The following is a 21,604-nucleotide window of genomic DNA, read 5'->3' on the forward strand; positions in this document are numbered from 1 at the left end:
GGCCTGTGGCTGCTTCCCGGACAGCTGTTCAGAAGGACGTCAGCCTGTCGGCTTCGATCCCCACTGATGGTGTCCTTGTATCATTAAAGCCAATTAGGGGGAGGTGGAGGCTAAGTGTTTGGCCCCAGGGCCCCGGGCTAGTGGGAGGCCAACCAGGACAATTGAATTCCACACCAGACAAATGTAATTACCGCTGCAGCCGGGCCCCACCCACCCAGGGCCAGGCCATAAATGGCCGTGTGGGGCTGGCTGGCGAGCACAGCCATGCTGGCCCCCAGCCACCCGCGTTGCTGGACAAGCCTCCCCAGCCCCAGTGTGCGCGAGGCGGCCTCCATGTACGGCACAGCAGTGGCCGTCTTCCTGGTCATCCTGGTGGCCGCATTGCAGGGCTCGACGGCCCCAGAGAACCCATTTCCCTACCGCATCCCCCTGGACCCCGAGGGGACCCTGGAGCTCTCATGGAACGTCAGCTATGTCCAGGAGGACATCCACTTCCAGCTCCTGGTGAGGGAGCTCAAGGCCGGGGTCCTGTTCGGGATGTCGGACCGCGGCGAGCTGGAGAACGCGGACCTGGTGGTGCTCTGGACAGACGGGGACAGTTCCTACTTCGCCGTAAGTCTTTTCTCCTCCCTGCTCTCTCCCACACCGTCTGGCCTTCGTCTTGCGTTTCCCTCCCTGTCACAGGAAAAGGGAGTTGTCCTGCCCCCTCTCAGCATTCGGGTTCACTCTGATTGAGCCAGGCCTGCATCCCCGGTTTGGGCACCACGGGGCCACTGATTTGAAGACCAAGTGGGGAAGATGTGCTTTACAGAAAGCACCTCAGCGAGGTCCTTGACCACACACCCTGAATAAAGGGGAAGATTCACACGCCACAGGACACCCGTTGCATGAACGCAGACCCCGTGACCCCTACTTTTGCAAACAGCACGGCACGCTGCCAGCGCACACACACCAACAGGGCCGGGCAGAAGCACGTGGTCTGGCCCAGCAGGCGGTGTGCACCCGTGCCAGGACGCAGCACACCCCTGCGCCTGCTGCACGCTTGGGTAGCGGGGCCATGCAGGTCCTCCCTGCCCCAGGGAGGACAGGCCCAGTGCGAGAGCCAGGGACGGGCTCCTGACTCTTGCCTTCCAAAACACCTCCACTGCTGCCTTCAAGCGGGGGAACGGGACAGTCGCCTTTCGAAATGGAGTGGCTTTGGGGCCCTGTTACGCCGAAGGGGGTCCCCAGAGGTGGGAGAACCCCCGCTGCAGTCAGAGCCCCACCTTCCCTGCAGCTGGGACAAGCCTCTGGTGATGAGCCCCAGCCCTCTGTGAGACCCCAGCACAGGAGGGTCGAAGGTTTCCCTTCTCGAGTCCAGAGGAACTTTCTTGATCTGAGCTGCCTGTGCCCGCTCGGGCCTCAGTTGCACCACCAGAAGTGGGGGACCGTCCCCCTCCACTGGGGCACACCCCTGGAGCTGACCTCGCTCCTTCCGTCCCCCCCGGACTTCAGTTTCACTAGAGGGCACCATGGCTGGGCAGCTGGAGCCATTGCTCAGGAATGCCGGGCTGCACAGAGGCTCAGGGGTCCCCCGCCGGTTCTGAGCCCCCAGGAGGAGTGGGCCCACTGTGCATGGCCTGGGCTCTTGCCTGGACCTGGGACTATTGCTCCTCATTGGTCTCCCAGCTGCTGGGTGGGGAGCCAGGGTGACTTCACCTTTCTGTGCACCGTGAGGTTAATTTGCACAACGAATCCCTATGGAAACGAAGCCAGACTTGGAATTCCTCCTTTAGCACCACGTTTGGCTAATATATTCTAGATTTCCAGCTGAAACATCACCAGCTCACTTTCTGCCTGGTTTAAAATCAGTCCCTCTGCAGAGCAACGGGCTTCCTCAAAAGGGCTTCGCTGTGTTACTTTCCTCTAGGAAAAAATTTGGCAAAATAGTTCACAAGTTTCTTTGCTTCTCAAACAAGGAAAACACATTGTAGTCCTGAATGTGAGCTTAAAAGAAAAGAACCCCAATTGTTATGGTAGAGGGTCTGTGGCAATGCTGAACCCAGGGAGGTACCTGCTTGCTGGGGAAGGTTCTCAGACTGTCTGCGGGCCTGGCTGGCCCGAGGCCCTCTGTGTCCCTGACCCTTAGAGCCTGCTTTGGGAGAGCGGTGGTCGAGGAAAGTGGGGGCTGATGACCCAGGTGCTAGGAACTGTCCAGAGAAAATGCGGCCGCGTTTCTCTCTGGGCCTCAGTTTACCCTCTCCAGGCGAGGCTGGGGCAGGGCGAGAGGCTGGTGGCCAGGGCGCAGCATTAAGGCAGCGCTCGCTCCCAGGGTCGCTCGAGTGGAGGGTGTGCCCCCGGGAGTGCGCGCCACCTTCAGTGCTGCGCCCTGGTTTCCCTCTCGCCCTGTCCCTCCTCCCTGCGCTCCACACCCCTGTGCTCCTGGAGGAATGAGCGCAGCACTGCTCCACAGTGATTCAGATGCCCAAAGCCTCGGGCACCTCCTTAGCCACACGGGCTCCTGGTCACCCCAAGGCCTGGGCACCTGTGTGGCTAGCAGCCCTGTGGGCCTCAGAGAATCTACCTGGCTGACCTTTGGCCACCTGGTTCAAAGGTCACGATGCAGGGGAAGTGGGTGGGATGTAGCTCAGCTCTACTTCCTCCAGGCAGAAACGACCAACATCTTCTTCGAGGGGACCGGGTGCGCCTCGGGGGCAGAGCAGAGCACATGCCCGCCAAGCATGAGCCCTGTGTTCAACCATAGCCTCACAAAGAAAGAGGGTGAGAAGCCCCAGGGAGAAGGCCAGGGCCCCCCAGCTCAGCCGAGGTGTGTCCACGGAGCTGTGCTGTGAGCATGCTCATTGGGCTTTGCCAAGGAAGGCGGCCGGCTGCGCTCTGCCCCAAAGGATGGAATCCGCTCGGCTCCTTCCTGCTCAGACCCTGATCCCGTCTCCGCAGGATGCCTGGAGTGACCAGAAGGGGCAGATCCACCTGGACACCCAGCAGGACTACCAGCTGCTGCGGGCCCAGGGGACCCCGGAAGGCCTGTCCCTGCTCTTCAAAAGGCCCTTTGGCACCTGTGACCCCAAGGATTACTTCATTGAGGTAGGCGTCGAGCCCAGGAGAGCAGGTGCCTCCTGTACCATGCCTGCACCCTACAGCGTCAGGAGCGGCCTCTCCCTCCTGGGAAGCCTGGGCCTGGGCTGTCTTGCACAGACAGAAAGCCAACAGCTGGCTGCGGGCAGCTGTGGGAGGGTCTGGCTCTGCTAGGGGCACCCACCCTCCAAGAAGCAGCCCTTTGTGGACACGTGGCTGACAAGCTTTCCAGACACAAGTCCTTCCACAACCCCCTCTAGCTGGGACCAGGTCCTGCACCTGGGTCTTTCTCTCCTGGTTCCCCCAGCTTCAGAATACAGGGGGAAAAAACAGGAGACCGGCTTCCCAGCCCTGCTCCGTTGCCCTGTTACGGTGAGACCCAGGTCATCTCCCTTCTCAGGATCTAGTTTGCCTGTGTGTCAAGCAGAGAGGGTGCTGTGTGATCCTGCGCACATAATTGTAAGACTTCACAGCGGCAAAACAGATCCGCGGCCCCGCAGGTGTCCTACACTGCCCCGATTCAGGAAAGACAGCCCACTTTGCCCCCGTAATGAACCCATTTAATTGCCCGGTGCGCTGATGTCCAGCGTCTTCTGCGACCTTTCAGGATAGCAGTGGGATGGGCTGTAGTTGGTGCCCAGGTCTTACTTTATGTCAGTGGCCGAGAGACAATGTCAGCCGGGCTTGTGACGTTGAAAAAGACGGTACTCGCTGTCCCCAGGAAAGGGCGCCCACCACGCCATGCGGGGCACAAGTCAGGATGGGGAGCAAGGAGCGAGCCCGGCACGCGGCTCTACAGCCCAGGAGCGCAGGGCTGGGGACCCGCAGGGTTCCCACGTTTATGGCAGGCTCTGGGCAGCAACAGGACAGTCTCTAGGCGCCTGGCCCTGGGGTGACCTAGGGTAGGGGAACACTGGCTTAGAGTGTCAGATGGAGGGATATGGCTGGTGCTGGGCTGCAGGGCTGGGTATATATATGATGTTCAAGGCCCACGAAGGCTGGGTGGCTGGGAAGCTGTGCCAAGCAGACAAATACAGAATTAAAGGAGACCGCCACTGGTGGTTTGCCAGGTAGAGAGACTGAGGCCAGGGAGGGGGCATATTTGCCCAGGAGCTCGTGGCATGCCGTGGGGGAGTTAGAGCCTTCCAGCAGGTCGTCCGAGTCCCCGCTCTCCTGGCTGGCAGAGCATCCTCCAGAAAATGGCACAGAGCAGGACGGTGTCTGTGTGCACTCAGCCCAGGGCCTCCTCTGCCAGAGCCCTAAGACGTATTCTGCAAAAAGCAGCTCCCAGAGTCCCACAAACTCGGCAGACTGGCGCCTACCATGGGTACCCAGAAAACGAGAGGACACATTCCCAGCACCATGGGCCACACCTAGACTCCAGTTTCTATTCCTGGCAGCGTGTGAGAGAGCACGCCCTTACGCCTGCCCCTGGGGTCTGCCCACCGGCTCCCGCACAGTGCTGCCCGGAGACCTCTCTGCGTCTTTGATGACCAACCCCAGTGTGGCCGCGCAACCGGGTTACACAGTGCGGCCCACAAGCCCAGCATCACATCAAGAAGCCGCATCTTGCTGGGCGTGGTGGCGCACGCTTGTAATCCCCGCGCTTGGGAGGCAGAGACAGGAGGATTGCGCAGGTTCGAAGCCAGCCGTGCGCGCTGGCTTAGGAGACCCTGTTTCCAAATAAAAACCTAAAAATAGGTCTGGGAATGTAGCCCGGGGAGGTAGAAGGGCTTCCAGGAACCCCAGTACCACCAAAAAAAAAAAAAAAAGAAGAAGAAGCCGCATCTTTGTTTCCTGGCTGGGCTGAGGAGACGATGTAGCCCTGTCCCAGTGACTTGGGGTTAGTGGAGGGAGGGGCGTCCCAGCCAGCCCAGCTCCCAGCAGGGCCCAGTAGTTACTGGATAGATGGAGGGATGGGTGCTAGGCAGATGTAGACAGCATGCGTTTGGAAAGACGATATGCATTTGATGCCTGGTGCAGACAGGAGGTTCTGGGGCTTGGTCAGCCTGGGGCTTAATCCCTGATGGGGCCATACAGAGCCTCAGAGGTCCCCTCACTTGCAGGCGGAGGTGGGCAGGGACATGCAGCCCACTTTGGAGGCGTGAGCAGGGACCTGATGAGGCTTTGTCTGGGCTGTAGGACGGCACCGTTCACTTGGTGTATGGGATCCTGGAGGAGCCGTTCCAGTCCCTGGAGGCCATCAACACCTCGGGCCTGCAGACAGGGCTGCAGCGGGTACAGCTTCTGAAGCCCGAGGTCCCCATCCCGACAGTGCCCTCGGACACACTCACCATGGAGATCCGCTCCCCAAATGTCCTGATCCCCAGCCAGGAGACCACGTACTGGTGCTACATCACCGAGCTGCCGCCCGGCTTCTCCCGGCACCACATCGTCATGGTACGTGGCCCCCCAGCTGGGCCCCAGCTGGCCCTGCCCCCCCATTAAAAAGCAGCTCAACTCAGATACTCAGTTGCCCTAAAACAGAGACATCACAGTAATGACAAAAGCTATCTGGAATAGACGTGTGCCTGGTAGGGAGGGCACCAGCGACTTCCTCGCAGGGATACTCAGCCCTGGGTATTGTCCATTTCCAGTGGAGGAAGTGCCCAAAGCCACACAGCAGGAAGTGGCTTGGCCTGGTAGCTCTGGTTGGGATCCAGGCTCAGTCCTGGAAACCTCACTGACTCCCAGCGGAGCGGCAGGCGCCTGGCATTCTTGCCCAGCCGTCGGCCCTGGCACATACGAGGACAGCTCTCCCTCCCCGCCTTACCCGGAAGTGGTCCCTGGGCCTTTCCATTTACACCCTGAGCGTCTGCCAGGCTCTGCCAGGCTCCGGACTGGCAGAGCTATGCCAGGCTCCGGACTGGCAGAGCTACCTCCAAGCCCTGGGCCCCAAAATGCCCCTGGAAGGCGCCTTCTCCATCCCCTCTGGCTCACAGATGGGCAGGTGGGGAGCACGGAGGACAGTTAACCCCTGCTGGCGGGGAGAGAGCACAGGCAGCGGGCATTGGGCTCCTCGGCTCAGGCCACGTGTCCCTCCGCAGTACGAGCCCATCATCACGGAGGGCAACGAGGCCCTGGTGCACCACATGGAGGTCTTCCAGTGCGCCACCCAGTATGAGAGCTTCCCCCACTTCAGCGGGCCCTGCGACTCCAAGATGAAGCCAGAGCGCCTCAACTACTGCCGACACGTGCTGGCTGCCTGGGCTCTGGGCGCCAAGGTGCGTGCCCACGCTGCCCGGCGCAGCGCCCCTGGCCCCCGCCTGTGTCCCTGGGCCCCAGCTCCCCACACCTGTCTCCCCGGTACCACTACCTGGAAGGCCCCAAGAAGGGGCTGCTCAGGGTGCCCACGAGGCCATCAGGAAGGCAGCTGCCCAGAGAGCCCACTGCCCCGGGAGTGTCTGAACCCGGCCCTCCTCGGGGCCATGGAGGCCTCCTCCAGCCACTGCTGCCTTTCCGTACGAATGTAAGCACCCCAGAAATGGGTGCCCTTCACCAGGGCTGGCTGGAGGCGGAGCGAGCGGTCATGGCCCCGTGGGTGCCTCTCCGCAGCAGAGGAGGGCGAGGGTGGGCTGGGAGGGGCACAGCTCCCTCCCCCTGCCTGACCCCATGCGGGGTGGCCGCAGGAGAGTCACTCAACGCCCGGCTGCCCCACCACGGGCACCAGCATTGCAGACCCCAATAGGCTGGGGTGGGGGTGATCTGGCCCCAGCCGGGGCCTGCTCGGGACACCCCAGTCCACGGGACACCCCAGTCCATGGGATACCCCAGTCCACCTGACATCTCTTCCCCGCAGGCGTTCTACTACCCAGAGGAAGCTGGCCTTGCTTTTGGGGGTGCCGGGTCCTCCAGGTATCTCCGCCTGGAGGTTCACTACCACAACCCGCTGAAGATCCAAGGTAGGGTGCCCAGTATCTCCATCCTCCCAGGAGCCCTGGGGCTCACTGACCACACCCAGACAGGAAGGACCAGCCCGTGTGTGCTCAGTCGCGCCCCCAGCCTGAGCCTCGCGGTTGCACAACGCCCTGGTGTGTGTCTATTGTCCTGGACTGCAGCGGGCTCCCGGGGGGAGTGGGCCCCGACAATGGACCGTGGAAAGAGGCGGGAGCAGGTTTTGGCCGGGCAGGGGTTTTCCAGGCATCTAACTTCTGTGAAGCTGCTCAGCCCCTGAACTGCCCCTTACCCCCATTGCCCCTCCATGCCTGGGCCCTGCGGCCCCCACAGACAGTGGCTCTGGCCTCCTCAGTGCAGGCTGGGCCAAGACAGGGCACCTGGCGATAGCGACGTGACAAGCCATTCCAGGGCCAATGGTGGTCCCTTCAGAACCCTCCAGATGTCCCCTCAGATGGCCTGGGCATCAGAAGGACTGCCCCCAGGGCTGTCCCCAGGGGAAGGGCAGGGTCTTGCCCCGATGTTGCAGAAGAGCAGATGGTGCGTTGAATGTGAGCGCGCACATCGGATCCTCTACCCTGGCGTGCGTGTACAGAGGGCAGCAAACTGGTTCTACCTGTAGGCTCTCCCCCGGCATGGGCAGTGCAGGGAGAGTACCCAGCGGGCCATGCTGAAGTTGACTAGCAATGTTTGCCCTGGGCACCGGAGAGGCAGCTTACTCTCCTGCTGATGAGCTGATTAGCATCTGACCACTTAGTGCAGACAGGTCCTCGTGGCCCTGGGAGGTTGACAGGTGGTGCTCTCAGCCCATATTTATGAGGCAGAACTTAGATGCAGAGGGTGGAGGAGCTGCCGGTGGTCATCGTGCCAGGAAGTGATGGAGCTGAGTCCAGCTCTTCTAGCTCACGCCCTGGGCCCACGCTCAGACAGCAGCCCACGTGGTCCAAATTAGCGCGGTAGTGCCTGGGGCAAGAGCCGTTCCTATCTGCCTCCTTCCTGTTTTCCCTGAGAGCCAGGCCCTAAGAGATGCAGATAAAGTGTCCTAATTCAATTAGTGTTTGTTGAGGACTCAGAGGCAGGAGAGATTTTTTTCAGTCTCCTCAGGATGCACTTTCATGCCTTTGGGAGCTTCTGGAAGGGAGATGAGACACAGGTGTGCCTGCACACACGAGGAGCGCGCAGGCCAGGTGGGGGATGCGGACAAGGACAAGAGTCCACATGGTGTGGGTGGCATCCTGGGCCTTGAGTTATGGGGAGTGTTTCCATAGAGAAGAGGCCAGGTCCCCCAATCCAGAGAGGGGCATGGTTTGAGCATGGGGACGGGGTGACTGCAGACAGAGAGCAGGTCTGGGAACCAAGGTGGTCCAGTTCAGCTCAGGGGAGGGCTGGGAAGGGGAGCTAATGGCAGAAAATAGGGGCTGCTGGATCGCCCTGTGCCTGAAGGTGGACACCAGAGCTGAGCTCTAGGATAGGATCGCTGGTCAGCGCCACCGCAGACACTGAAAATGTTTCTTTCTGTCAGCTGTCTTGTGTCTTCCACCATACATAGCCTCTATATGATACTTCTTTTTTTTCTTTCTTTCTGTACTAAGGACTGAACCCAGGGGCGTTCTACACCCCCAGCCTTTTTTTTTTTTTTTTTTGGTAGTAGGGATGGAACCCAGGGCATTCTACCGCCAAGCTACACCCCCTGCCCTATTTTTTATTCTTTATTTTGAAACAGGATCTCACTGAGTTGTGAAGAGCCTCATTAAGTAGCTGAGGCTGTCGGCAAAGCTGGATCCTCCAGTCTCAGCCCCCCCCCCCAAATGCTGGGATTCCAAGTGTGCACCGCCATGCCTCGTTCCCCTAGCCTTGTTTTTAATTCTTTATTTTGAAACAGGGTCTCACTAAGTTGCAGAGGGCCTCATTAAGTAGCCAAGGCTGGCTGTGAACCCGTGACCCTCCTGTCTCAGCCTCCCAAGTACTGAGATTACAAGCTTATACCACCGTGCCCAGTTCAAACGATACTTATGTTCATTTGCAAAAGTGAGAAGCAGAAATAGCCCGATGGATAAGCGCCGTCGCGGGGCTCCTGCGCACCCAGCGGGCGTGGGCATCGGGCTGGGCTCGCCCAGGCTGCCAGAGGCTTTCTTCCTGCTGTGTAAACGACACTTCCACCCCCACAGAGATTATCTTCAATGCGCAGAGAGAAGGGCAGGCGGCGGCTTGGGCCTTAGCACGATTCCGGATTTATTGCTCATTCAAAGCCGGAAAGCAAATGGATTTTTGAAAACTCTCTAAGCAACAGGGAAGTCTGTCTCTCCCTGATTATCTGGCCATATTTATGGATCCTCTGCCAAAATGTAAAGCTGCTCCCGTCCCCTCACAAATCTTGAGAGGGACTGCTCTTTCTATAAATATCAAAATCCCACAATTATCTCATTATTTAACCCCCATCTGAATTTTAACCAATTGCTTCTCACTTTTTATTATTATCCTCTGATATAACCAACTCAGAGACACAGAAGCTATTTGGGTTTGGGAGTTTGGGGGGTGGGTGAAGGACAGAGCGAGAGGGCGTGACCCCGGCTGCACCGGAGAGCCAGCGGGCAGGGAGGTGCCGGCCCCAACCTCGCCCGGTGCCCCGCGCCCCACGCCCCGCAGCAGCCCCGGCTAACCCACCGCTGGCTGGCCCAGGGCGGCCCGCCAGAACCTACGCCGGCCGCAGGGCTGTCTGTCCCAAGTCACTTCTGGGCCTGTTCCCCTCCTGGGACCCGAACTTCCTTGCTATCTCTTCACGGAATCCTTAGCAGGAAACTCAGCCTGTGACGCAGAGACGCTTGTTCCTGTTCCTGCCAACATCCATTCCTCACCACCTGAGGGCCTGTGGCCCCTCCAGCCTGCCCAGTCTGCATTGCGTATCCAAGGGCCTGGGCCGGGGCTGGGGCCTTAGACCAGCTGGGCTAGCCCGCGCACGCAGGCCTCGGCACTGACTGACCGGCCGTGTTGTCCGGGGCGCTGCCTGGAGACTCCCAGTGGCTGTCCCTGTGGTCCCGGTATTCCTGACCAGTGGGCAGGGACCGCGCCTGGCCTGCTTTTTGCTCAGGCTTGAGATGCCAGCTCAGCAGATGGACACCCTAGGTGTGCCTTGACCCTGCACGTGCCACCCTCATGGCGGAGCCCTTCTGTGACAGGGCTGGGAGTTCCAGCCCTCTTCTCTGACGTCCAGGCTGTACCCTGGGGCCTCATCAGGGCTGATTTCCTGCAGTGGCCCCTCCCAGTGTGGGCGGAGGACATCAGAGCAGGCCCAGAGCCATCGGCAGGGACCGTAGCAGGTCCTCGTCCAGCTCCCCGCACCTGCCCGACTCCGGTGCGGCCTAGTTTTGGCCTTTTTCGCGCTACCCCAGCGTTCTGCCGGTTTCCACAGAAACAGCGGTTCCTCCTTCCCGCCTGGGCACCAACTGATCCGTGCCTACCTGCGTCCAAGGGCGTGGGAACAGAGGTGGGGCTCTGGGTGTGTTTGTGAGGCTACGGCTCCCACCAGCGGCTCCATTTCTGGTATGAGGGTGGCTGGGTGGGGTGGCAGGGGCGATCCGATCCGTCCATCCGCGTGGTGTTGAGAAGACCTCGTGGCCTTGTCCCCCTTCTCCCAGGCCGGCGTGACTCCTCGGGCATCCGTCTGTACTACACGGCCTCGCTGCGACGCTTCGATGCCGGGATCATGGAGCTGGGCCTGGTGTACACGCCTGTCATGGCCATCCCCCCACAGGAGACCGACTTCGTCCTGACAGGCTACTGCACGGACAAGTGCACCCAGCTGGTGAGTGGGGCTGGCAGGCACTGTGCCCTGGCACTGCGTGGGGGTGGGCAAGGGAAGGTGCGTGGTAGCACTGGCTCCCTGGCCCCAGCCAGGGGCTTTGTGTCTCTGAACCTCCTCCCACATGACCATGTCTCCTGCTGGTCCACACCCACGTGCCCACAATTCATCACACTGTACCTTAAGATACAGTCTCACAGCTGGGCGTGGTGGTGCACACTTGTAATCCCAGCACTCGGGAGGCTGAGACAGGAGGAATCAGCGTTTGCGGCCAGCCTCAGCTACTTAGTGAGGCCCTTTGCAACTCAGTGAGACCCTGTTTCAAAATAAAGAATAAAAGATAGGGCTGGGGGTTTGCCTTGGGGGTTGAATGCCCCTGGGTTCTATCCTCAGTACCGCAAAAATAAATAAATAAATAAATAAATAAATAAGAATAAATAAAAGGGCTGGAGGAGTAGTTCAGAGGTAGGACACCCCTGGGTCCAATCTGCAGTAATAAATAAATAAATAAATAAATAAATAAATAAATAAATAAATAAATAAGCAAGCTGACAGAGGTGGACTCTTTGGCCCCTCAATCCCCAAAGAGCATACTTCTCCCTCCACCTGTCACACACTGGCGCCTCTATAGGGTCTAGGGGTCGGCGTCGGAGCCCCAGGGGTCATTTCGAAGCCTAAGCTCCCTGGCTGGGGGCTCCCAGGCCTTGCATGGGACTGTTACGAATGTGGTACGAGGGTCCCTATTCCTTGTATCATTGTAAAAGAGTGGGAGGGTATCGATAAGGACAGAATCGGATCAAGGCTGGAGGGGCCCGAGTGATGTGGCCACCCTGGTGCCCTGGTGACCCAGCACCTGGCTTCCAGTGACCTCAGTGCCAGCCTCCTGTGCCACCACCGTGCCACTGAAATGGAGCAGGGTGTGGCAAGGGCGGCAGAGAGGTGGCCGAGTCACACAGCCCGTGACACGCTCTAGGGAATTTTCTACCTTAAAAAAAAAAGAAAAGGAAAGCAGCCGGGTGTGGTGGTGCACGCTTGTAATCCCAGCATTTGGAAGGCGATACAGGAATATCTCAGGTTTGGAGTCAGCCTCAGCTACTTAGTGAGGACCTCCACAACTTAATGAAACCCTGTTTCAATATAAAGAATATAAGCTGGGCATGGTGGCGCACGCTTGTAATCCCAGTACTTGTGAGGCTGAGACAGGAGGATAGCACAGGTTTGAAGCCAGCCTCAGCTACCTAGTGAGGCTCTCAGCAATTTAGTGAGACTCTGTTTCCAAATAAAGTTTAAAATAGGTCTGGGGGTGTAGCCCAGAGGTAGAAAAGCCCCTGGGTTTCACCCCCAATACCACACACACACACACAAAAAATAAGAATATAAAAGAGGGCTGGGGTATAGCTTGGAGGTAGAATGCCCCTGGGTTCCATCCCCAATACTGAAAAAAAAAATTTTTTTTTTTAAAGTTACCAGGTTAGGGAAAGATTCCATTCTCTGGAAAATCCCCCCAGGTGCCATGAGGAAGTGAGGCCTCTGCACTTGCAGGCTGGTCGTCCTCTCTGCGGGCTGGACAGTGGCTCCAGGGGCTGCTGTCATGGCTGGGGAGCAGGGCTGTGGGAACCACGGGGAGAACGCTGCCCTGGGCTGCTCGGCAGCTGAAATGTGCCATGCTGCAGGGCCGAGGGCCGCCCTGGAGCCTGGCCCTGCAAGGCACCCCTGCTGCCGCTTATATCCGTCATCCATGGGACAGATGGGAGCCAGGGAGCAGGGTCCCACTGCACCCTGCCCACGGCACACTGGCCATAAAGGTTGGCTGGGGAGGACGGGGAAGCTCAGCCCAAGGACGAGGACATGCCCGCACGGTTGGGGAGGACGTGGAAGCTCAGCCCAAGGACGAGGACATCCCCGCACAGTTGGGGAGGACGGGGAAGCTCAGCCCAAGGACGAGGACATCCCTGCATGGCTGGGGAGGACGGGGAAGCTCAGCCCAAGGACGAGGACATCCCCGCACGGCTGGGGAGGACGGGGAAGCTCAGCCCAAGGACGAGGACATCCCACGCCGGAAGGAGGCTGCGTGACACCCACACCTGCTCTTGGATAACTCACACCGCGCGTGCAGAGTTCTAACCCACCACCCAGGAGGACGCTAGCGAGCCCTGCGCTTGGGGAAGCCAGGAGCGTCACGGTGGCTCCCTGGAGGGTCTGGCTCCAGGCACCCTGATGCTCCTCCGCCCTCTCCAGGCCCTGCCACCCTCGGGGATCCACATCTTTGCCTCTCAGCTCCACACGCACCTGACGGGGAGGAAGGTGGTCACCGTGCTGGCCAGGGACGGCCACGAGATGAAGATCGTGAACAGGGACAATCACTACAGCCCCCACTTCCAGGTAGAGACCGGCCAGCTGTCCCCAGGGGCCTGGCCAGATCTCTCCTTCCAATTCTTCTGAGGTACTGGTGCCCAGTCCGCCTCCTCGGTGTTTGATCTGGGGCATGGCTTCCGGTGGTGGGTCCTGGCCACAGCTGATGGTGGGGTTTGGGGACCCAGGCGGCCTGGTGGCCTTAAACGATCACCTTCTTCTTCTAGTCTTGTCCCCTCCTGGCTGCAGCCCGCACTCAGCCAGCCCTGAGCCAGCCCGCGAGGGGCGGGGGGCCCGGTTTTTGGGTAGATGGAGAATGGGTGGCTGGGTGTGGGATGCGAGGCCCTGACGGTTCCTGCTTCTCCGCCCAGGAGATCCGCATGCTGAAGAAGCTGGTATCGGTCCTTCCCGTGAGTACCTGCTCGAGGACGTGTGGCCAGGGGTCTGGAGAGTGCTCTTTCCTGAAGGAGGAAGACAACGTCAGTCGGGGGGAAGGGAGGGTCTGCAGGACAGGCAGGAACCACCGTGGATGGCCCGGGCATTCGAGGGGATGCTAGACAGCCCAGGGGCCAAGTGCCCTCCAGCCTAGAACCAGAAGCTCTCAGAGCTTTCAGGGAGAGCCGTGGGGGTTGAGGAGGGCCCCCAGTCATACACGAGGGAAGCCTGGGCCCCGGGGCACTCCAGCTTGACATGGCCAGCCAGCATGCACAGCCGCAGGACCCGGCCCTGACCTAACGTGGACTGTGTGCCAATGGGCTGGTATCCCCAGGCCGGGGAACACTTGGACTGTCGACCTCCTGTGTGGGGCAGGGCCCCCGCCGTTCCCTTGGTGTGGGTGGGGTGGGCAGGAAGGTGCTGACCTTGCTGCTGGCTTGCTCCCCAGGGGGACGTCCTCATCACCTCCTGTACCTACAACACGGAAGACAGGAAGCTGGCCACGGTGGTAAGTCACCTGACTCCCAGGCCACCTTCCCGCTGGAGCAGGGCCCCGAGGGTGCTGGTGTGAGTCTCTAACACCTTCCAGGGCAGGGCTGCCCCTCTCTTTTCCCTCAATCGACTGCCATTCTCAGCGGCGCAACCTGCACCCTGGCCGCCAAGCTCCGGGAGTTTGTTAGAAGTGCCAGCACTGTTGGGGCAGAAATGTGGGTGGCGACTGCAGCCCGTGCCCCTTGAGCTCTTGAGGCTGTCCACTGCCTGCTTCCGCCCGAGGCCTCCTCAGAGGGTGTGCTTTGGCACCTGTGTGCCCGGCGCTGGGGCCGGTGTAGAGACGAGCCAGGCGTCCCGTGAGGTCCAGAGTCCACAGGGACTGGAACGTCAGCTGCAAGCGGCAAGCAATATTATGGTAAAAATTTAAAAGCAGGCAGAAGGAGGAAGCGGGGCCATGCGCGGAGGCCTTTCCAGAGACGTGCATGGATCCGGAGCGAGGAGGTCAAGGTGGCGGAGAGGCTGGAGGGAGGTGAATGAAGGCTCTGGCAGGGCTGGTGTGCAGGAAGGCCTGGCGGAGGAAGATTCTAGAGAGGCGAAGGCCTTCCTGGCAGGAGGGTGGCAATGGGGCAGGGGGAGGGGCACAGGTGACCCACTGCTGCAGAGGCGACGGGGACAGTCCAAGGAGGAGCACCCACTGGGAGGGACAGCTCTCCAGATTGGGCACCATAGGAGGGTGGCAGGGACTGTGTCATGGGGCAGCAAGAAGGGTACCATCCACAATAGTCCCGGCTGACCTATCACCCACCAGTACCACTTGTTGCCCTTGTGTTATGAAATGGTGGGGTTCTTTTTTTTATTCAACTAAGGTTGGTTGAATAGAAAAATTAACGGGCAGCTCAGTGCAGCTTCAACAAATCTTTATTACAAAATTAGTAGAAAATAGATCAGTAGGAAATAGGGAAGAGAAAAAGCAGCGTGCTGACCCGCATGCTGAGGAGCCCGAAAATGGAACTCCAGCCCCTTTTGGGGACCCCAACCCTTTAACAGATTTTGTATTGGTATCTTTCTCATCAGTGTTACCAGGGCAATGGGCTAGTTACTTATTCCTTAGCTAGGTGGTGCCTCTTTGTCTCCGGGCAGGGCACTTCCTAAGTACAGGGGTCAAGAATCTACCTGGCCCTCGGCTCTATTGTATTGGGCAGTGTTGGTTGCTCATCAACTAGGGTGCTTTGAAGCCGCACACAAAGTTTACTTTCCCTATGCCCAGGCCGGATCCCAGAGGAGAGGAGGGAAACAGAGGCATCGGTTGCCTCTATTGTAGTTTTAGGGCTAATGGCTTCAGTTGACTCTGAGGCTTTTACTAAAGGTTAGTGATGAGACTGAAGGGCAAAGACAGAGAGGAACTCTGCACTGTAATCGCTCCCTGTCTGAGAGCCTGCGCAGCACCTAAGCTCTGACTAGATTTTACATTTTGGAAATTATCAAAGCAATTTTCCAATACCAGCACATTAATACATTTTGATGCCTCTTTCCAATACTGGTACATGTGGAGGTGTGGTACCACTCAGTAATTAACCCAGGAATGATGAGTGGGGGTGGGTCAGAGCTTGGAAGGCTGAAACAGGAGGATCACAGGTTCAGGACCAGCCTTGGTAACTTAGACTCTCAGCAACCTAGCAAGACCCTGTTTCAAGATAAAAATAAAAAATAGGGCTGGGGTGTAGCTTGGGGGTAGATCCCCAGTATTAAAAAAAAAGAAGAAGAAAAAGAAAAAAAAAAAGAAAAAGGGCCGAGGGTGCAGCTCGGAGGTAGAATGCCTCTGGGTTCAATCCCCAGTACCATACAAAAAAGCATATAATTCATGATCTTTAGTGTATACACAGACCCATGCAACCATTACCATAGTCAGTTCTAGAACATTCTCACCACCCAAAAGATACTCTGTACCCTTGAGCTACCCCCGACTCCAGCTCCTTCTCCCTCTGTCCCAGCAACCTCTAGTCTACCTGCTGTCTCTGGATTGGCCTATTCTGGATATTTCTTGCACACAGAATTATCTAGCATGTGGCCCTTGAGGACCGGTCTCTCCCCTTGTGCCGTGTCCCCACGGTTCACCCATGTTGTCGCAGGCATCCGATCCTTCTGTCTTTCAAGCATTCCACTGGAATATTATTCAGCACTACCCATGACCTGTGCCCCTAAAATGGGCACGATATTACTGTTTATTCATTCATGAGCGGGGCTATTTCCATTTCTGTTTCCCCCAGACTCCAAGGCACTGGTTCTTTCCTGTGCTCTCCCAGGGGTGAGATGAAGGCTCACAGGGGAAGACGGTGACCCAGCTTGCAGCTGATCAAGGCTGCCGGGACCTCACATGGGGGGAGCTTCGCATGCCCCTCCCTCCTGGGTTTGGGGTGACACTAACCCAGGTGACCTGGGGTGATGATCCGGCACACACTAGGTCCACGGCCACAAACTCGGTGGGAGCTCGGCAGACAGTCCTGGCCCCAGGTCAGCTGCCCTGCAGTGTACCTCCCAGCGACTAGCAATGAAAGGGACCTGCTGGGTGTCCAGTGGAAGGGAGCACTGGGCCCCGCCCAGAACTGCCCGTTCCCTGCCCGCCCCTGCTTCCTGTGTCCCAGGATGTTTGGGGCTGCCGGCTGGGTCAGATCATTGGTGTCTCGGAACCCCGTGGTGCAGGTCAAGGCCTGCATGGGCACCCCTGGCTCCTGCCCAGCCGCAGCTTGTCACCAGGCTGGATCAGAGGGGAGGATGGCTCCTGCCTGTCAGATCTGAGCTTCTCAGACAAGCCAGCACTGCTGATCCAAGAGCCGCGGGCTTTGAAATGAGGTTCCTCTCCCAGTGAGGGGCAAGGGGAGGGCGGAGCAGCCCAGTCGGACTCCAGTTCCCCTTTGATGGCTGAGACAGAAGAACAACCAGGGGGAGTGAGTGGGGATCGCTGCCCCAGCAGCGGGCAATAGATGCTGAGAAATGAGGGCTCTAGTGAAGGGGCAGCCCACAGGGCCAGGCCAGGGGCAGCCGGACCTGCTCACACTGAGAGAACGGGAGAACTTGCCATGGCTCTTTGTCTCTTCTGGGAGGGGCGGCAGCTGACTCCAGCACCCAGCTGGGTTTGTTTGGTTCTCTTGTTCTGCCCTAAAGTAGCAAAGGCCTTTCTTCCAGGATCAGATCGTTCTGACAGCCTAGGAAAGCCAGCCAGCCTCCCTGAAGGGCAGTGGTGGGCCCGGGGCATGCTCTCTCCCCAGCGTGATGTGATGGGCGGTGGGTGGCCCTGGGTGGCCCTGCACATGGTCCCCCTCCTGCAGCCCTGCCCCGCTCAGTGTTGAGTTCTGGACCTGCCGGGTGGCTGGTGGGCGGCTACTGTATGCAGGGCACCTCTGGTGCCATCCTCCCAGCCACCGTTCACAATAGGGGCTGTCTGCAGGGCTGTCCGCCACCCTCCCTGAAGGTCGGTTCTGTTCCCGATAGACGGCACCCCAGTAACCTATCCTTCACCCTGGTTTTGCTTTCAGCACATTACCTGTGCATTTACTGAATACCTGCCTTGTCGCTCATCTCGGGAGGTGGGGGGAGGTCCTGCGAGGACGGAGCCTTGCTCCCTGCTTTTTCCTGGGGGCTGGGAGGCCTGCCCAGCACTGCAATGCCAGCCGCTGAACCCGGGCAGAAGCCGGCGGAAACAGGAAAGCCGCCGGAGCGCAGCGTCCAGGACAGAAAGCCCCGGGGCTGACGGGCTCCTCTGACTCGCAGGGTGGTTTCGGGATCCTGGAGGAGATGTGTGTCAACTACATACACTACTACCCGCAGACGCAGCTGGAGCTGTGTAAGAGCGCCGTGGACCCCGGCTTCCTGCAGAAGTACTTCCACCTTGTCAACAGGTGAGGGCCCTGTGCTCCAACCCGAGGCCGCACGGAGTTCCGGGCCCTGCTGGGAGGCTAAGCCAGCACGAGGGACTCTGCTGAGCTCTGGGAGCGGGCAGGGGTGGCAGTCGGGGTCACCAGACCACCCTGGGCCCTGGCGGTGCCCATGGCAGGCATCACTAATCAACTCCCTCACAACCCAGCCCTAGAGCCGAGGTGGGAGGAGCCCAGAGTCAAGACTGTTACGGACTGGGAGAATATGGTTTGGGGAAGCCGTTCCCCGGGAACCCCTGCTAGGGTCCCGGACACACTTACCCCCCAACCCATAACAAAACCCCAAACGACCCCAAACAGAAGAAAAACCATGGATTCTTGTCCTAAGCTAAGAATAAATATGCATAGCTTGGACAGTTGCTTAAGACTTAAAGAAGTTTATTAGAAAGATAGAAATACAGAAAATAATTACAGCCCTGTGCCCGAAAGCAGGCCCAGGGGAGCAGTTCGAATGAAAATGCCAAAGAACTCCAGTTCACTGAGTGATTTTATCCCATCCAAGTCCTTGGCGGGTCCTTTGATCTGTAGATTTGCTAGCCCATATCTCTAGCCCTGGCTCTGCTGTCTCCAGGGAGATTTGCCCTGGAAGGGGGGGGGGGCAGCCCCATCTCCGACCACCCCCCAAGATGTGTGAACTTGTTTCTCCAGGATCTGGGATTTCCTCCCATCTCTGTCTCCAGCTTTCTTCCTCTTCTTTAGAAATGTAAATTACAAGTCCCTCCTTTTTTGCTAGCCCTTTAGTATACAGGAGATATATTTTTAAAATTGGAAATCTTTCCCAATACTGATACATTATTACATTTTAAAACCTCTTCCCAATACTAGTACAAGGACAGCCTCTTAGAAGGCCTGGTGGAGGCTGGGGTCTGGGAAGAGGAGGCCCGAGGCAGGGAGGCTTCACCTGTGCCCTGGGGCTCCCACCCCTCCTCTCCCGCAGGTTCGGCAGCGAGGACGTCTGCACCTGCCCCCAGGTCTCTGTCCCCCAGCAGTTTGCATCTGTGCCCTGGAACACCTTCAACCGCGACGTGCTCAAGGCGCTGTATGGCTTTGCCCCCATCTCCATGCACTGTAACAAGTCCTCGGCCGTCCGCTTCCAGGTACGCCCGCCGGGCACCGGCCACCCAGCCTCGGGACGCCCTCACCCACGTCTAACGCCCACCGCGCGCCTGGCGACAACTCACGTCTGTGTGCCCAGACCTTCCAAGAACCCTGAGGAGGGCCCAGGCAAGGGGCTGCACCCCAAGGTGCTGGCAAGAAACCCTCAGCGGGGACGATGAAAACGACCAGGCAGTGACAGAGAGACAGCGGCATGGCCAGGGACCAGGGCCTGGCGGGGGACCGAGGGCACCAGGAGCCTCCCCAGGCCTAAAATTACAGAGCTGGGGGAGGGTCTGAGAGTCTCCAACTGCAGGTGGGCTGGCTCTCTCTTTCCTTATCTGAGATCCACTGGGATTCCAAGGCCCCTAATTCCTGGCCCAGAAGCCAGGGAGCTGCTCAGGAGACTGCATATAACAGGGAGCAGGCCCTTCCTGGAGCATGTGGGAGCTGATTTCTTGCTGGATCAAACACCTCACCCCAGGAAGGGCCCACTGCCCTGAGCAGCTGCATCCATCGGGCAGCTGGCCAGGTTGGGAACCTGGCCCTTGGTACAAGTTTGTGGGGAATAGAGGCTAAGATGGAGCCTGCACTGGGATTCGGTTGCTGTGTTAGGGTGGGAGACTGAGGGAGGGGCCGGCAGGCAGATGGGGGGGGGCAGCTCCAGCTCCTGACTAAGCCACTGTGTAGCTGGGGGGAAGGCACTTACCCCAAGGTAGAGACCCCCGAGGAGCAGCTCAGGGGAGCTCAGTTTGCGACAAGGTGAGTTTGGAGACAGAATGCACAACGGGGTCCCTGGGGAAAGCGAGGTTCTGCCTTGTCCCCCCAGCCTCAGTTTACCTCCTGAACCTTCCTTGCAGGGTGAGTGGGACCTGCAGCCCTTACCCAAGATTGTCTCCACTCTGGAAGAGCCCACCCCACAGTGCCCCACCAGCCGGGCCCAGGGCCCCACCGGCCCCACCACGGTCAGCATCAGCCGCGGCAGAGGTTGAGTGGGGGTCTGCTCCTCAAAACCCTCCCCTGCGCTGTCCCTGTGGACTCACCCCGGCTGTGTGCACCGCACTCTGTGAAGATCCCCCTCCCCCAGAACATCCATCGCAGCGCTGGGGCCCAGGACAAAGGGGTGGGACCAGCCCCAGACCCCTGTGCATTCGGACTCCTCCCCCAGAGACCTCTGCATGGCTGAGAGGTCCCCAGAACCTTCCTTGGGCTGGGCAGACCCCAGCCTTGTCCATCCCTGCTGACTTGGTGGAAGGAGAAGCCCCGTGGGGTCAGGGTCCGGCAAGCTCCTCCCTGCCTCCTGGGCCAGCGCGTGGGCCAGACACAGGCTCACCCACCCACCCTGCTGGTCCTCCAGCGCGGAGCCAATACTACTGACACATCTACCGAGTGGCTCCTGTTTCCCGGTGGGCGGCTTCCTGCCAGCGAGGCAGGACAAGGCGCTTAGCTAGTTAGAAATTTGCCCAGGGAAATCGCTCAGTGTAAATAGATATTTTCGCCCACCTAAAGGGAAACCCTAATGTGTTACTATCTCCACCACCAAAAGACAGGCCAGCGGCGGGGGCTGGGCGAGGATCCTGGGTGCCGGCCCCTGGGGCTTCTCTGGATGCTGGAATGAGGCCAGGCTCTGGAGGCAGACTGCATTAAACCTCATCCCCAGCTACTTTGCTAGCCCGACCCCCAGTCTTCTCATCTGTAGAGTGGGGTGATTCCCTCCCAGCTGACTGAGGACGAGGCTCACACTCGCCTCCCTGCTGAACGGGCACCCATGGCACCTGTACCGCCAGACCTGGTTCTCAGCTTCCTCTCCAGGCCTGGCTGCCAACCAGGCACCTTTTCATGGGAGGGGAGGCCTGCCTCGGGCTGGTCTGGGTCAGTCCCCCTCCAAGCCACCTAGCATTTAAGGGTGAGCTCAGCTCTTTGATGGTTTCTGGAGAGAATAACAGACTGTCTGTGTTCTGCCAGGTCAGCAAAGCGCTGACAGCCTCTGGGGTGGGGGTGACGGATGGCTGGGCCCCTCGCAGACGCAGCGGAACGGCCGCCTGCCCTTCCGCAGGGCAGTCCATCATGGGAGTCAACGCGCCCAGACGCTCTGTACCGCGGCCGTGTAAATCACGGCTCTCGGCGGCCATATGTCAGGGTGAAATCGCTGCAGAATGCCAGCCCCGGGCCCTTCGTGATCTTTACAGCCTGTGTGACGGGTGGCGGCGGCCCCTCCCCACAGGGCTGCGCTCGCCCTCTGACCATGCCCAGAGAAGGGTCCAGGGCAGCCCCGCGCTCTCAGAGGATGCGGAGCCACGGAGCACCTGACTCCCACCCAGAGCCACCCACGGGTGCCACAGTCATAGACAGGGAGCACAGAAGCACCCTGCCCGGGTCCCCGGGAGGACTGACTCAGAACCTTCCAATCCAGAACCCCCCACTGCTGCCAATGACACCTCAAGCCAGCCCCCTCACTTTCGGCTCCTTGGGGGCCTTGTACGGTCCTCCCGCAGAGCCTCACCTATACCCACCCACCCTGCGCCAGCAG

General features: G+C 59.3%; 1 protein-coding gene across 1 annotated transcript; it reads left to right on the plus strand.

Annotated features, from left to right (window-relative positions):
• Nucleotides 1-264: 264 nt before the first annotated feature.
• On the plus strand, nucleotides 265-21,384 carry DBH (dopamine beta-hydroxylase; the record flags this gene model as incomplete). Its single annotated transcript, XM_080709496.1, has 13 exons — nucleotides 265-612; nucleotides 2,938-3,084; nucleotides 5,218-5,475; nucleotides 6,123-6,299; nucleotides 6,875-6,977; nucleotides 10,605-10,771; nucleotides 13,007-13,150; nucleotides 13,492-13,530; nucleotides 14,004-14,063; nucleotides 17,816-17,943; nucleotides 18,917-19,076; nucleotides 19,935-20,061; nucleotides 21,131-21,384. The coding sequence occupies 13 exons, from the start codon at nucleotides 265-267 to the stop codon at nucleotides 21,382-21,384; spliced, it is 2,112 nt and encodes a 703-aa protein (XP_080565622.1).
• Nucleotides 21,385-21,604: the final 220 nt, after the last annotated feature.

The sequence above is a fragment of the Muscardinus avellanarius genome, assembly GCF_963383645.1.
Source record: "Muscardinus avellanarius genome assembly, chromosome: 13".
Taxonomy (NCBI): domain Eukaryota; kingdom Metazoa; phylum Chordata; class Mammalia; order Rodentia; family Gliridae; genus Muscardinus; species Muscardinus avellanarius.